The 16281-nt window shown below is 43.0% G+C and overlaps 1 protein-coding gene across 1 annotated transcript in view; it reads right to left on the reverse strand.

The window, feature by feature from the left end:
• Itih5 (inter-alpha-trypsin inhibitor heavy chain 5) overlaps positions 1-16281 on the reverse strand; it is a 100660-nt gene that overhangs the window by 72551 nt on the left and 11828 nt on the right. Inside the window, exons 3-4 of the mRNA XM_021156172.3 lie at positions 3081-3244; positions 1630-1731 (exon numbers count right to left, since the gene is read on the reverse strand). Coding sequence (XP_021011831.1) covers positions 1630-1731; positions 3081-3244 — 266 coding nt within the window. The remainder of the gene's footprint in view (positions 1-1629; positions 1732-3080; positions 3245-16281) is intronic.

The raw sequence follows: 16281 nt of genomic DNA on the forward strand, positions 1-16281 counted from the left end.
GCTACACAGAGAAACCCTGTCTCGAAAAACCAAAACCAAACAAACAAACAAACAAAAAAACTACAAGCTCTCAACTCAGGAGGATAAGTCAGAAAAGGAATGACAAAAGGGATCAGACATGGGGGACCAAACAAGGGAGGCCATTCCAGTCCACACACGAATGGTTCACTGAGCTCTTTGGCTCACTGTACTCCTTCCTAAAACTGGAAAGAGATACAAATATTGAGCCAGAAAAGCTTCACTCCACATTAGGCAGATTAAATGAAAAAGAAGTGACAGCAAACCCATTGAAGTAAAAACTTCAGAACATCTGATGGAAGAAACATGGGGCAGGAATGAGATTAGATCACATTCATTAGTAAAACCAGATTTGATTACGAAAGACATTGGAGGAATAACTCAAAATTCAAAGGGAAAGTTTTGGGTTGTTTTTAATCTTAAATTCCATACACAGCCAAAATACCAATCCAGACCTCAGAAAGCTTGTCCACCATTCACTCATGCTAAGAATGAGTTACTTCAGAATATACTTTCAACAAAGGTAAAGACCATTAAAGAGGAGGAAGTTGTATAATCAAAGAAATAACAAAACTAACTCAGAACAAAAGGGAGACTCCAGAGAACATGTTTTACAGCAAAATGACAAAGCAAAAGTAGGACATTGGAAGGACAGGACCCAGCCACGTTTTAAGAACTATGAAATCAGAATTTAGCCTGATCTTCCATTTATCCTGTAGCTGATGTTGGCCAAGGATGTCATTTCACAAGAAGCTCAATTATAGCTCCTCATTTTATCATTACAAACAAACTATGTGTCTTAGTAGATGTTACCAGTGACAAAATTAATTTCTATCTCCTAAGAAACAAGAAAAGCAATTAAAACTCTAGGATTTATGGCCCAACTAAATTAAGTGGTGCCATCATTTTGAATACTTCTGATTAAGACAATTTGGGACACAACTGTGGTTCAGCAAAGTGAGATTTTAATAACTTGTGAGCAAAGGAGACAGCACCCAGAGACACTGTACAGCATCCCACCTAACAGAGGTGGCACCTTAGGATTGTGAGAAGGGGGCAGGGAAGAGGGTGCATAAAAGTCCAATGAGGAATTGTTTGAGCAGGCTCAAAGCAACCAGAGCTGTGTGCAGAACCATCAATGTCACCTTGACTGGACCGCCTCTAGGCCCTGTGTCCTTGGGAACTGCAGTGTTAGGTTAAATATAGAGCAGTTTATCCTTATCTGAATATCCCCTATCTGGTACTCTGGCTTGGTTTACTTTTTAGAATCAGAATGTACCCAAGACTCATCCTCAACACAGAAGGAGCTCTTCCATTCTCACCGGCGGCAAGTCTGACCATCAAGTCCTATGATCTTTGAGAACTAGTTTCCCCAAACAATGTCGTTTTATGAATGAACAGCATCAGATTTACAAACAACCTTTTGTCTAGATATCAAAATGGCTTTCTGCAAAAGGAAAAGAAACCTTTCAATGGAAGAGTAGAGGCAGAAATAGATCTTTGTGTACTAGATAGAAACAATCAATAGCAATATTACAAAGGAATGCTGGGACTCGGTAGAGTGCGTGTTGAACAAACCTGACTCTAGATGCTTAGTTAACTGCTACTTACTCATTATCGTCTGAGGTTCTGTTCCTTTTTTCTTTTACGCTCTCACTGCTTTTCTTATCTTTCTGTGTAATTTCACCCCGATACACGTTGTCTCCTATAAGCCTAAAACACAAAATGCAGCTGTGTTACCAGCCCCAAGACAAACTCTGACATGAATCTCAGAGCCATGACAACCACAGAAAATATTTGTATGTGCCTCCAGGGTATGCAGATAGAGTGCATTCCACACTCAGCACCAGCCTTGAAGTATCAAGACCGAAGGGCAACACTCTGACCTAGGATACCCCCATAATTCATAGGAGTAAACCCCAAGATCTCAAATTCCCATGGGTAACTCTGCAGCTTGTACTTTTGCTGCATAAAAATGAAACACAAAATTCCTACCATGGTTATAACTCTTTACCTCTTAGAGCAGAATAAGAAGAAATAGATTTGAGAATATCGCTCAAGTTTTATACTGTCTCACTGTCTAAGTCTCAAATTAATCACAGCTATTTCCCTGAACTCCCTTCCCAAAGGAGCCCTTCTTGACAAGCATGATGGTGGTAATTATAACACTAGCCCTCAGGAGGCTGGGCATGAGGGATAATGGGTTCAAAGCTTGCTTGGTCTACATAATAAGACTTTGTCTTAGAAAACACAAACAAAAGCCTCTCTCAATCTTTATACCATAGTGTTCACTGCTGTCCAAAATGATCTCATTTACTAATCCATTTACTTAATTATTGACTATTTCTCCTTCACTGGAATTTCTGGAGCAGAGCAATATTTTTCTTTATTATATCAATCCCCTCAAAGAGTGCCTGTCCTAGAGTGGACATGAAGGATGGGAAAAAGAAAGAAGAGGGAGGAGGAAAGTGAAAGTTGAAGAAGAAAAGAATGGAATGAAAGAAGAAAATAGATGAGGAGAGAGAGGAAAGGGAAGGGAGGAGGGAAGAGAGGAATAGAAAGGAGGAAGAAAGGAAGGAGGGAAGGAAGGAGGGAAGGGAGGAATGGAAAGGAGAAGAGGGAGGAGGGGAAAGGAGAAGGGAAGGGAGGAGGGAAGGGAGGAAGGGAAAGGAGAAGGGAAGGGAGGAGGGAAGGGAGGAAGAGAAAGGAGAAGGGAAGGGAGGAAGGAAGGGAAAGGAGAAGGGAAGGGGGACGGGAAAGGAGGAGGGAAGGGAGGAGTGTAAGGATGTTAGGAAAAAAGTCAAGAAGGAAGGAAAGGAAACAAGGAGCTAGGAATTTAGGGAGGAAGAGGAAGGAAGAGAAGGGAGGTGACAGTGGAAGGAGAGCAGGCAAGCGACCTTCTGCTTCTTAGACCATCTATCTATAGGATATACATCTATCTATAGGATATACACATATCTATAGGATATACATTCTCACAGTTAATGGGCACCTTGTACCCTCTCACATTCACCCTGACAGTCTACAGACAACTCTCTGCCTCTGACCATAGCATCACTTACATGGTGAAGTTGGTGATGAAAGCTGATTCTGGAATCTGCATCTGGAACTCAGCCTCCTGGTCTTCAGAAGCTCTGTTGAGCATCCTGCAGGACACCGTGGTGAAGGCATAGCGGGAAATGATGGTAGACTTCACCGAAAACTCTGCCATCAAGGGCTTGGTTTTCTGTGGGAGTTAAAAGGCATGTTCTTCTCAGTGATACATGAAAATGGGTCCAAACCCTTGAGGCTGTGAGTCTTTCCCCACATGGGAAACGAAAGCTCCAGCTTGCAAAGCTTTGGGATATGAGTCCTGTGCTCTCTCGGTGTCTTGTCCTTTTACCTCTCCATTTTAACTCATTTCGCTCGTAAAAACAACTTCTATCGAATAATCAGTTCACGATATAAAACCAACTCTTCAACACTAACTTTTATAAGAGAAAACAATGGTATTCAGTTGCAAACAAAAACAAACAAACATATTAATTAGATATAGCTTGTAAATTGTTGAAGGTTTAGAAGTTCACACTATTCATTATTTCTGCTACAAACTTTTAAATCACTCTGTTGATCACACACAGCTTCAGAATGTGTCCCCCGCCCCAAGAGTGCTCAGTTTACCTTTATTTCCATATTCCCCAGAGAAAACTGTAGTCAAGGCTTTTCCCACCATCACAGCTCCATGATTATGAATCAGTCCTTATATAAATTAGCAGTAAAGACAAGAGACTACCAGGAGGTTCAGAACCAAAGTAAAAGAAAACTTAAGCCTGTAATAATTACATTTATCACCAAAGCTTCTTTCACACAGTCTATTTGTTTATTCTTTGTGTATATTTATATTGGCATGCCTGCTAGCACCCCTGTAAAAGTCATCTCTCTACTTCCCTCATGTGGGTCCCAGGGTGTAAATTCATGTCAGGAGGTTTGGAGGAAAGCCCCTTCATCCTCTCTGCCATCTTTTTGTAAGGGCAGTAACTGGTAGGAAAATTTAAGAGCTCAGTAAAACTGTTCCTTGTTTTGTTTTCCTCGTTCCTAACTACATCTGGTTACAGCTGGTAGTAGAAGCCCAAAAAGGAAGGAAGCACTCCTGAAGAAATGCGTTCCTAACCTTGATGCTCTAACTCCAGGAGGTGGCTGAGCAACTGACAGGGTTCTGGGTTGTTGCAGGCCCCCCACCCCTGCCTCCAATCTGGCTATTGAAGCCTTAACCCCCAGCGTGTTGGTGTTTAGCCGGATGTGGGTGGCCTTGACAACAGAAAGTCCAAGCTCACGACTCAGCTTTTGTTTGGTGCTCCCATCTTAGCTTGTGAATAGCCACGTTTGTGATGTGTGTATGTACAGATAGCATTTTCAGTGTGTGTGTGTGTGTGTGTGAGAGAGAGAGAGAGAGAGAGAGAGAGAGAGAGAGAGAGAGCACTCCAGTACCTCTTCTCTACGCAAACCCTCCATTCTTACCATCTTATTTAACCATTCTTACCTGTCAAGGCCACCCACGTTGTGGTGTTTTATTATGACTATTCATTCGGACAGACAAGACAGTCACCCCATGTGATCTTGGAAGCATCTCATTCTCACTTCATAGATGGCAGCAGCAAATCACACTCAGTGATGAGACACATCAGTAATGGCCCTCCAGATACAGAGATGGGACTTGGACCCAATCCCAGTTGCCCAGAGCCAACACCTGCCACCGTCAAGTGAGGCCTCCTGGCTGGGCTGTATGGTACGGCTTTACTGGTCTTTTCATGCTCAAATCCCAGATGTTCTTACTCTGGGGAAATTATACTTTCTTCTATGAAAAATACCTGAACAATTCAACCCTTGGCCACTTAGTATTTTTTTTTTTACAAACCTAGAATAGTTTTCTGAAAACACATGAATTTGTGACACATTATTATCAAGCATATTGGTCCTGTGATAGAGAAGGTCGGTACAAACCTGTTTCCAAGGAGCTACAGACAGGGCTTCTATTCCTCAAAATTATCAGAACAAGGAAAGAAAACTCAACAGGAGCTTTCTTTGCCTGATGTGTTCAACAAGTGGACATGCGTTGTGAGTGTAAGAGTGGCACCTCTGAGGGGAAAGATACCCTGGCAGTCAGGCACCAAGGAATACTACAAAGTCACAGTCACACACACACACACACACACACACACACACACACACACACACAAACTCATGGAAGAGACTTATTGGGAAAAAAGAACCCAAGAGGGTGACCATCTTAGGTGAGAAGCAGCATAGAACTGATTGAAACACAAGGTTTATGGAAGATTTCTTGTTGGGTGGTGAGGTGGGATATTTCCAGGGCAGAGATTTCCACGGTGGGGATTGGTGGGAATTAAGTTCAGAGCTTGGGATTTTTACTCTGTGGAGCCCAGGGGCTGAGTCCAGCCCTTAGCACTGTTCTGTGGGTGAAACCTCTGTGGGGGTGGAGGTCCTCAGGGGAGAAGCCATGCCACATGGTTGCCTCCAGGCGCTTACAGTAACTGCAAAATGAATATCCCCCAACTTCCACAGAAGGGTAAGCAACAGGATCCGAGCCAAGCTTAGGAACAGGAAAATGAAACTCGGCACTCGGCTGTGCTCCATGCAGGAGCGGCAGCAATACTCATCTTTTTGTCAGTTATGACGGGTTCAGGGGGAACTTCTGGTCTTTAGTGCCTGGAAAAGAAATCTGACAACTAAATGGGATGATATAAAGGATACTGTGTGTCTCTCTGAGACAGCTGGAAGACATAAACTTGACATGAAGTTTTGCTAAGTAATCATCAAGTTCTGGGGGCGGGGAGCATATTTGAAATAATTTTTTACTTAAGTAAATAATTTACTTAAAGAAGAACAATTCTACAGTTTGGTCTATGAAGGAGTTATTTTTAAATTTAAAGGATGCTGTAGGTGCCTCCTTACAGCCTAAGCACCTGGGAGATGGAGTTAGAAGGACCACAGTTAAAGTTAAAGATGGGACTCGGGGGAGAGAAGGTACAGAGAGACAGAGAGGGGACTGAGTTAGAGCATCTACAAGTTACATTGTTAAGGTGATATACAAGAGCATGTAGGTATTAGATTGTATAAAAGCTATGAGCCAGATGCCCCTGAAAGTACATAGGAACAGCTGAAGAGCTTTGTGTGGAAGATAACTGACTGGTTAGATGCATAAACCAGGGGCCTGGCCACTCCATTCTCTTTGCTAACTGAACAATATAATGATACTCACTCAAAAATAAATATAATTAAAATTTTTATAGTCCCAACAGAAAACAATCAAATCCAATGAGACTTTTGCAGAATCCTAGTGGGATTTCATCCTGTTATTTGAGGGAAATTAATATTTGTAGGATATGCACTTCAATTTGTTAAGAGTCAACTTGTCCAATAAAAAGTTTCAGTGTTCCCCATATTAGAAAAAAAAAGGTTGATTCCAGAAGTGGGGTTCTTTCACCAGCAGTATCATGGAAAATTTATCTGAAAGGTAACTTCTCCTCCTCACTCCAACCCCACAGAACCGGGAGCTCAGAGCAGTCTGTCTTAACGAGCTGCCTAAACTGTGAGTGCTCCAGTTCTAGAAGTTTTAAAGTAACTGACAGTGTGCCTTGAGATGGCTTGAATAAGCCATTAGAAGCACATCCACCTCTGAGATCCATGGAGCCTAGCAGGAAGCTGAAAGTCAAGAATGCAGACTTGCAGTTTAAGAATTGGGAAGAATGAAATTGCACGGCACTCTCTCATGCGACGAGCTGGTGTCTCTGCCCTGAAGTAATTTGGATCCATGAGAGATTCCAGATGGAGTTCCACAAAACACTTCTGCTAAATGATCTTATTAAGAATCTTTAGTGCATTTTATAAAAATGAGAACTAGACTGGGGAGAGAAGCCAAGTTGGTGGTCTCAACAGTGTGACAATCTATCAGATTCATGGAACTTAAAATCTGTGTTATGGCATCTTTCAAAGCAAGAACTCTAAAGCGAATCAAGAATTGGGATGAAGCATTGACTTTGGTCTGTGTTGATGCTGAAAGCAGGCTTTCTTACTAAATTAAACATGTTTAAGTATACTGTTTTCTCTCCTAATGTGCAAAAGTTATTCACAGCTAGCTGTGCTCTTGAGAATTTGTGAAAAGCCTACAAGAGCCTATGGTGTACGGTTCTGCTCGGATCCCCACAAATGCACAAGAAAGAAAAGAAGAATCTGTGAAAATCAAACAAGTATTGTGAACTAAGCTTTTTAAACATGGCGCTATTTACAATTTCAGCTGTATTTTCACCTCGGACACTCACTGGCTAAGAGTGCTTAGCGCTCTTCCAGAGGACCCAGGTTCGCTTCTCAGTGCCCACATCAGGCATCAAGCAAGCTCCTGTAACAAGTTCCATGGGGCATCTGGTGCCTCTGGCTTCCATGAGCACTCATATTGACACATATGTAATTTAAAAGAAATAATGATTTTTAAAAATTGATCAAATCTCAGGGCTGGACAGATAGCTCAGCAGTTAAGAACACTGCTTGCTTGCTCCTCCAGAGGATCCAGGTTCAATTCCCAGCACCCACATGGCAGCTCACATCCATGTTACTCTAGCCCCCGGGGGTGGCGCATGGGGTGCTAATGTCCTCTTCTGGCTACCTTAGACACTGTGAATGTGCATGGTGCACAGACATGCATGCAGATAAAATATTCATGCATATAAAGACAAAAACTTGTAAGTATCAAGTCTCATGCACATGGTTAAAACTTCAGACTACACCAAATGTAAATGACAAGTAATAGCCTTCCTCCAACCTGGATTTACAACTTTGTTCCCCAGATGTGATATTTAGCAGTTTGAAGTATATACCCTCCCACAAACTGGTACAGAACTCATGTACTTATTTGTTTGAGCTTATTTTTTTTTCCTAGCAATATAGTAATTCACTCATCTTTATCTACAAATTCTATCTTGTACAACAGAACAAACCATTCTACAGGTTGGTAACTTAACAACTGCGTCTCTTCGAATGCTTTCTATAGACCAAGAGTTCTGATAAAGTTGGCTGAGAGGTCTGGCTCCTTCACAGTCAAATGGAGAATGGAGATAGAACTAATTCAGAGCTGGCTGATGTCTTCCTGCTTTATGTTGACCCAACAGCAACCCAGGTATGTTAATTCACAGACTTATCAGAGTCTTTAGTAGCTGAAGACGTCACTAACCATGTGATGGTTTTCCTAGCAGTGAAATGGAAGCTACACTTTGCTATGTGCTCTAACTTCCAAGATCTCATAGCTAGCTGGGCCTGGGCCTGCTACTTGCAATGTTAAGGCAAGGGAGTTGTCATGCTAAGGCCTACCCTTGCTTCAGAGAGCCCAAGGCCACCTGGGACAATTAATGAGATCTTATTTTTTGTTAGTTTGTTTTGTTTTGTTTTGTTTTGTTTTGTTTTTCGAGACAGAGTTTCTCTGTATAGCCCTGGCTGTCCTAGAACTCACTCTGTAGACCAGGCTGACCTCAAACTCAGAAATCCACCTGTGTCTGCCTCCCAAGTGCTGGGATAAAAGGCGTGTGCCATCGTTGCCCGTAATGAGATCTTATGTTAAATTTAAAAACTATAAAGAAATTGGAGCTATGGCTCAGTGGTAAAAATACAGGCTTGAGCTAAATACTGGAAACAAACAAACAAACAAACAAAACACATAGTACTTTTTACTACCTTATCCCGTTGACAAAAATAATCACAAACACCCTTACATTGCATGCCAAAGAGCATATGTATTACCTCAGTAGGAGAAATGGGGAGTCAAAGAGCCACCATCTTTGAAAATGCTAACTGAATAAAAAGAAGTTGCCTCTGGTCTTGATAGTTGCATAGCATTCCACTGTGTGGATACATTGCATGCTAACTAGCCAGCTCAATACCATCTATCAATCCTTTGTGTTTAATTCCACTGTGTTTCAAACTCCCTTCAGATCCTTCTGGCCTGTGGTTCATCTGTAGGGATGGGTAATCTGTGGTAGGTAGACCACCCACTTCAGTACATGAATGCTTGTTGAACATAGCCACACATCCGTTCCTTTACAGATGATCTAAGGATGCTTTGGTGTTAACACTGCAGAGCAGAGGAGTTGCTGTAACAGAGGGCTTAGCTGTTTGCTATCCATTGTCATATAGTTTGCTAGTCCTGCTGTCTGCCACTAAACAGTTTAACCAGGTATTAGCTACTCACACGCCTGTACTGATGGATGTGTTTTAGGAGGAGATCTTCAATTATTTTACTCATAATTGTTTGTTTTAAATAGTCAAGTTTGAAAGATATTTAATAGTTGAGAATTTGGGGGGGGGCATCTCTGTCTGGCATCTGAATATGAGATTATAATCCTCCAGCAGAGATGAAGCCTCTTTGGCTCTAACTTCTAGACCACAGCCAGCTTCTAGTTCACCCCTGACCTTACCAATCTCAGATGGATGTCTCGTTGGCTCTGCGGCTGCCAGTACTTAAGTTTTCAAGTATTTTTAGCATGATTGTCCTTATTCTAATCTTATTTCACTCATTTATGCCCTGTGGGTGCTAGATTAAAAATGGCTTCTATCTGTTTCTGCTTATTTAGAGCAGTGTTGTCAGTAACAAGGTAGAAACAGCCCATGTGTCCATCAACAGGTGAACTGATATACAAAATGGATATGTGATACAATGTAATCTATGCACCCTGAAAAAGAAAGGCCATCCTGACTGCCAGTAAGAGTAACACTTGAAGCCATTATGCTAATTGGAAATACTAGACACAGAAAGGCAAATACTGTATGAAGCCACCTACATGAAATAGCTAATGAACATCAGAGTTCCCAATAACCAGCAAAGAAAGAAACTGGGGTTTATTAATGGTATAGAGTTTCCATTTAGCAAAAGTGTTCTGGATAAGAATGTCTTGCTAATTGATACACCTAATGACACTGAACTACAGTCTGAAAAAGAGCTAAAATGGTGGGTGGTTTGTATATGCTCAGCCCAGGGAGGGGCACTATTAGAATGTATGGCTCTGTTGGAGTAGGTGTGTCACCGTGGGTGTGGGCTTTAAGACCCTCATCCTAGCTGACTGAAAGACGGTCTTCTCTTTGCAGCCTTCAGATGAAGATGTAGAACTTCAGCTCCTTCTGTACCTGTCTGCCTGGACACTGCCATGTTCCCACCTTGATGATAATGGGCTGGACCTCTGAACCTATAAGCCAGCCTCAATTAAATGTTGTCCTTACAAGAGTTGCCTTGATTATGATGTCTGTTCCCCACAGTACAAAGTAAAAGGGTAATTGAGTTGCTACAGGTTTGGAAGTACAGACCGACATAGTCCATTGGGCAGGGCAATGTTATAAATGTGCAATGGCCAGGGCGAGAGACGTGAAAGCAAGTGAGATCAATAAGCAGCCTCTGCCTCACTGGCTATGAGAAATAAATGGCACAGACTCACTCTGGGATGGGGACGGATGCACGGTGCCTCCTAAATGGCATCGCTGGCGTCACTGCATGGCTGATGAACTCTGCCAACAAAACCCACTTGTTCACAAATTCACTTGGGCAAGCAATAAATTCAAAAAAAGAGTGGCACTCCACAACAGTGCACACCTTATTCTACCACTCAAAAGGAGAGCCAAAAGGGGGTGCCACCTTCAACACCTTATCCGTAGAGACAATGCAGACCAGCTTGGTGTATGAATTACACCTTTTGCTGCTGACCATGAATGCCTTTGTTTCTCTCCCATTGTGAGAAGAAGTTTCATTTCCCATTGAGTCTGGACCTTGGTAGTTTGCATCATCTACAGAAGATACTGGAAGTTGTATTTGAGAACTACAAGGCCATACTAAAGCCTAGTTTTTATCCAGGTGTCAAGCAGGGTCTTTCTCTGTCATTGACCCTGTGGCTTTATGGGCATGAGCCCATAATGGCCTTCAGAAGCCCCAGTTCCCAATACTGGGCCTCTCCTTAAAGGATTCCAGAGACAGCCCTCCTGCACACTGCCCTTACACTGGCATTTGCTAGACAGCCAAAGAAACTCCCACAGTACAATACAAACTATATGTATTATAGATCCCTCAAATAAATACAAGAAATGTAACTTGGTCTTTGCTGCTGACTCAGGAGGTACATGTGATGGTTACTGGCCCTCTGATGTCCATATGTCCAAGAGGATATGGGTAAAAAACTTAATTGATGGATTTAGAAGGAGGAAGAGGAAGAAGAGAAGGGGGAAAAGGAGGAAGAGGAAGAAGATGACACAAACTTACTTGGGTGGGTCTGGGGTAGTTGGGGGAGAGAGGATGAATATCATCCAAAATATACTGAATAAATTATCAAAGAAAATATTTTAAATTGCTAAAAAAAATACATAATGAACTAAAATTGCTTTTTAAAATGCAATAAGATGAAATTGGGTTTTGAGAGATGGAACAGCACTTAAGAACACTTGATACTCTTCCAAAAACCCAAGTTTGGTTCCAAGAACCCATTTACTGGGCAGCTTACAACCACCTGTAACTCCAGTTCCAAGGAATCCGACAACAAGAGCGCCCACACACATGTCACATACATTCACACACACACACACACACACACACACACACACACACACACACACACATTTAAAAGCAACTAAAGGAAAACATGAGAAATCAGAATGAGACCGATGGCTTCCTAGCTAAAGGAGCCTGCTCCCAAGCCTGGTGGCCCAAATTCAATTCCTGGCACTCAGATGTTATTAAAAGAGAACTGATTCCTGCAAGTTAACCTCTGACTTCCATCTTTATTCTGTGGCACACGTGTGTACCAACTCATACCAAATAAGTAAGTGAAAGGTAATAAACGTGAAAAATCAGAAGATTCCCGGTAAAATATTAAGTTTGTTCTAGTCGTTCAAGCCTAAAATAAAGATTACGGGTATAGCTGATTTTCCACAGTATTTCATCAAGGCTGTGAGCCACGGTTTATGGGTCCAAGGAGACGGTTTGGAAGAGTGTCGGGATCTATTTTAGTCTTGAAGCTTCGGCCCAGTTACTGTTTTCTCAGGAATCCCTGCAATTACTCCACAGAAGCAGCTTCAGTCTCGAATCCCTCAGGATCAAGTGCGCATGTGCAGCTGTGAGCCATTCCAGCTTACCCCTGTTTCTACTGTGCGGCAACTACGTAAACAAATGGTGATGAGGAACCTCCGCGATGGTGACTTCTCTGTCCCTCATTATCTTCTTTCTTTTCTCCTTCTGTCTTATCTCCTTTCCTCCCTCTCTTCTCCCTTTTCTCCCGTAGATCTCGGCTTGGAACCAACTTGGGGCTGAAAAAATGGTTCAGCCACTAAAGTGCTTGCCATGAAATCATGAGGTCAGGACTCCCGTCCCCAGAAACCATGTAAAGAAATCCTGGCCTGGGCGTGAGCGCTGGCAATCTCAGTGCTGGGGAGGCAGAGAGGGTTCCCCAGGCTCGCCAGCAGCCTACCTAGCTAAGTTGGTGAGCTCCAGGCCTGTGAGAGACTCTATCTCAAAACCCACGCTGGACAACTCCTGAGGAACAACGCCCGGGATTGACCTCTGGCCTCCACACATACAAGCACAAATTTACATGTACACCCTATTCCCAACAATATACATGCACCCACAAACACACTTACACATATGCATACTAAAATGAAAAGAAAACAACTTTAAAATGTTTGTGGAATTGAAAGGAATTCTCTGACTCTTGAACAATCAAAAAGGATATATTCATTAAGAATAAAATGTTCTAAGCTGATACTTTTTAAGAACTACTACAGATTACATTTCGAGAAGGTTTGAGAAGTACTCCATCTGGCCACTTATCTCAAGGCACTTATTTGGAAGAAAGGGGGAGAACATGAAGCAGTGTACGAAGATATAGGAGGGAGATGGACTTGCATTCTAGGAAAGGCAGGGAGAGAGAGAGACACTGAGTAACTCAAAGAGATGCCACAGGAACCATTTCTGCCAGACCTTCCAGAGCTCAGAAGAAAGATAAATGGCTGCAGTTCAGCTCCATGGTAGACCCTCTCACAGGCATGGGTGCTGGCTTCAGTAGTTAGGCCCCACAAACAAACAAAACGAGAATCATATGACTGGAGAAAGATAATTCAGTGTTATCTGCAAAGTGTGAAAGAAGACGTTTCCTTAATAGGTTCTGAAAGTGTAGGTGGTGGAACAGTGTGAAAGAGATGTTCTGGACTGAGACTATAGTACAGAGATAAGAATTCTTCCCCAGCATGCATGAAGTCCTGGGTTCAGCCACCAACAAGGGAGGGTGGGAGGGTGAAAGGAAGGAAGGGTGGACAGGAGAATGGAAGGGAGGACGGAAGGAAGAACAAAAGGGAGGGAGGAGAGAGGAAAGAAGGAAGGGAGGGAGGGAGGACAGTAGAGCAGATGGAAGGAAGGAAGGGAGGACAGAAGGGAGGATGGAAGGGTGGAAGGAAGGGGGAGAGGAAGGAAGGATGGGTGGAAGGAAGGAAGGGGAGGGGAAGGGAGAGGACAGAGGGGAAGGAAAGGAGAAACAAAGAAAAAAAAAGAATTAGAGAGAGAGAGTGTGAACAAAGCCATAAAGTAAACCATGCTCATTTCAGGAGTGGTGACCACACCAGATTAATTAGGACGGAGTCACAGTGAGAAGCATATTGGCTAAGGAGGTGACATGTGGGCGAATGAGTCTGACACCAGAAAGCAAACAGAATTCTGCGTGGCAGAAGTGTGTGGAAATTTGTCATCAAAGGAAGATTATAAAGGAGTTACCTCAAACTTTCCCAATATAGTTCCTAAAAATTCAACATGGTCTCCACATTTATATATAAATAATTATTTTGTTTGGAGATGTCAGCTGGAAAATACCAAGCAAAAGAAAGCTTCTCGTGACATAATATAATTTCTTCATTATTTTTTTCCCTCCAAAACCAGCCCAGATGGAAAAGCGGTTTGAGGCAGGGCGTGCCTTAATTAGCTGCCTGAGGGACCAGAGGTTCGGGTATGACTCATGGGAGTCACTTAGCTTCAAGCCACCCAGAGGATGTCCTGAATTACCCAAGTTGCCATCTGGAAATGTTGCAGTGGAATGTTAGGAGCTGAGCATTGGCAGCCAGAGCTCCGTTCAGGCCCCTCTTCCTAGAAGATCATTAACCCTTTGGTGCTTGGTTCTAAGCTAACCATTCTTGAATAACGATAAATAAATAAAGATTGAATTTGTTGTTTTTATTTTATGTGTGTGTTTGCCTACATTTATGTATGTCAATCATACGCATGTCTAGTGTCCACAGAGCCCAGCAGAGGACATTGGAATCTCCTGGAACTGGATTTACAGAACCTTGAGAGCAGCCATGTACATGCTGACAACGGAACTCAGGTTCTCTGGAAAAGCGGCCAGTCTCCAAACTATTGTGCCATCTCTGAGACCCCCTGGCCTAACCATCATTTACAGACCTGAGGAGAAATACATTGGGGTAGTTCAGAAAGCAATCTATTACCACTCTCCCTAGTTTTACAGAGGGGAAGGTTGGAATGGAGCAGGGGACTAGGTTCTAGGCACCGATGGCCTTTACTCAGCCTTAAGGCCTCTTCTTTACAAAAGCTCTATAGAATGTGTGGTCACTGATGAAGTCTCCTTGGGTGCTGTGGTCAGCACCTGAGAAAACCATTCCCTCCACGCCATGTGCAGACGGAACATAGCACCGGCCCCAATTCGCCTGTTCACGTTCATACAGTCTACACAGGGATGCCTCCTGACATTTAGAGATAAGCAGGAACAGGAGTGTGCAATCATCTCTATCCAGGGAGAAGCCCCTGTTCAGTAATCTGCAAGTGGCACCCCGTGCTGTGGAGACAGACTCAGATGTAGGCGGTATCCACAAATGACCGGTGGTCAGCACCAACTCACCAACCGTGCTGACTGTAATTCAGCTAGTGATGAGGCCATTTCATAGGAGGCCATGTTCTTATGAAAACGCACTTTGTACACACTCCCCTCTCAGCCCCACGGTGCTTCCTTTACCCGCCTCACATCAATTCCCTTTACTCTTTTGGACAATTTGCTTCTGCTTTCATGTCATCTATACATAAACAATTTTATATACCTATAAGGTCTAGAACCCAAAGTGAAAGAAAACATGCAATATTTGTCTTTATGAGATTCGCTTCGCTCCCTTAATATCCTTCTCTCCACTTGCACCCACTTCCCTACAGATGACATAACCTGACGTCCTAGCTCGTGAGAATGTTTTCCTGGAAAGACTCCTTCCCCCACTGCAGAGACAGCAGTGACTGCTGTGCTGCTCCATCCGCAATATGCTAACCGAATTATCTAGGACCCACACTGCTGACCACTTCCTCTCTCAAACTCTCCCACAGAAAACCAATACTCTCTCTGCCACAGTCGCCCCTGGAAGCCTGTCCTAGGCAATGAGGAACATCTGTTCCAGCCAGGAGCCTGCCAGAGCAACGCCAAGTATCCAAATCGAAGCTTACGGGGCCCAGCCACCCACTCACACATTCCTTCCCATGAAAATTCTAATACGTGCTCTGGGCTGTGCTCTGACACCTATCCTGCCCACTGTTTCCTGACAGGCTTGGTGCTTCTGCATGTGGCTCTGCATGTAGGGCATGACTTCTGTTACCATCGATGTGTAAGTGTATTTATTCCTCCATGCTGATCATTTCCATGATTGTCTATCATACCACATTGCAATAAAATAATTCTTGGCACAAACTTCAGAATATTATCTCCCAACGGGCTACCAAGAAGGATCCCTGCTGTCAGAGGGTAAGTGACATGAGTGAATTGCTTTGATAAAGCTAGCCAGTGTCTTTAAGTATGGTGGAAGCTCAAATACAAAGATATTCATGATATTCAAATTGCAATCTCTGTGTGTGTGTGCATGAGCATGCATGTGCACATGTGTTTGTGTGTGTGTGTGCACACGCGAGCATGCGTGCTCATGTGAATGTGTGTCCAAGGACTTGTCCAAAAAGAGAAGTCTAATTAATTATATTTCCAAATATAACCAAGCATATCTCTGTGGTCCTGACAATGGTGAGAGAATCTTAGTTGACGCTGCTCAGCTTCTTTTCATTAATTAAAACCTGGAACATTCTGAGCTGTCTACTTTCTATTCATAACTTATAATTTAGAACATACTGAGAACTACTATTGGTAAGAGAGACTCCAGGCACAGCAGACGCTAGAGCATGCAGAGTTTTACCCCTGGAGGTATGGGATTGTA

The sequence above is a fragment of the Mus caroli genome, unplaced genomic scaffold (assembly GCF_978045245.1).
Source record: "Mus caroli unplaced genomic scaffold, Mus_caroli_1 scaffold_2, whole genome shotgun sequence".
In the NCBI taxonomy this organism is placed as follows: domain Eukaryota; kingdom Metazoa; phylum Chordata; class Mammalia; order Rodentia; family Muridae; genus Mus; species Mus caroli.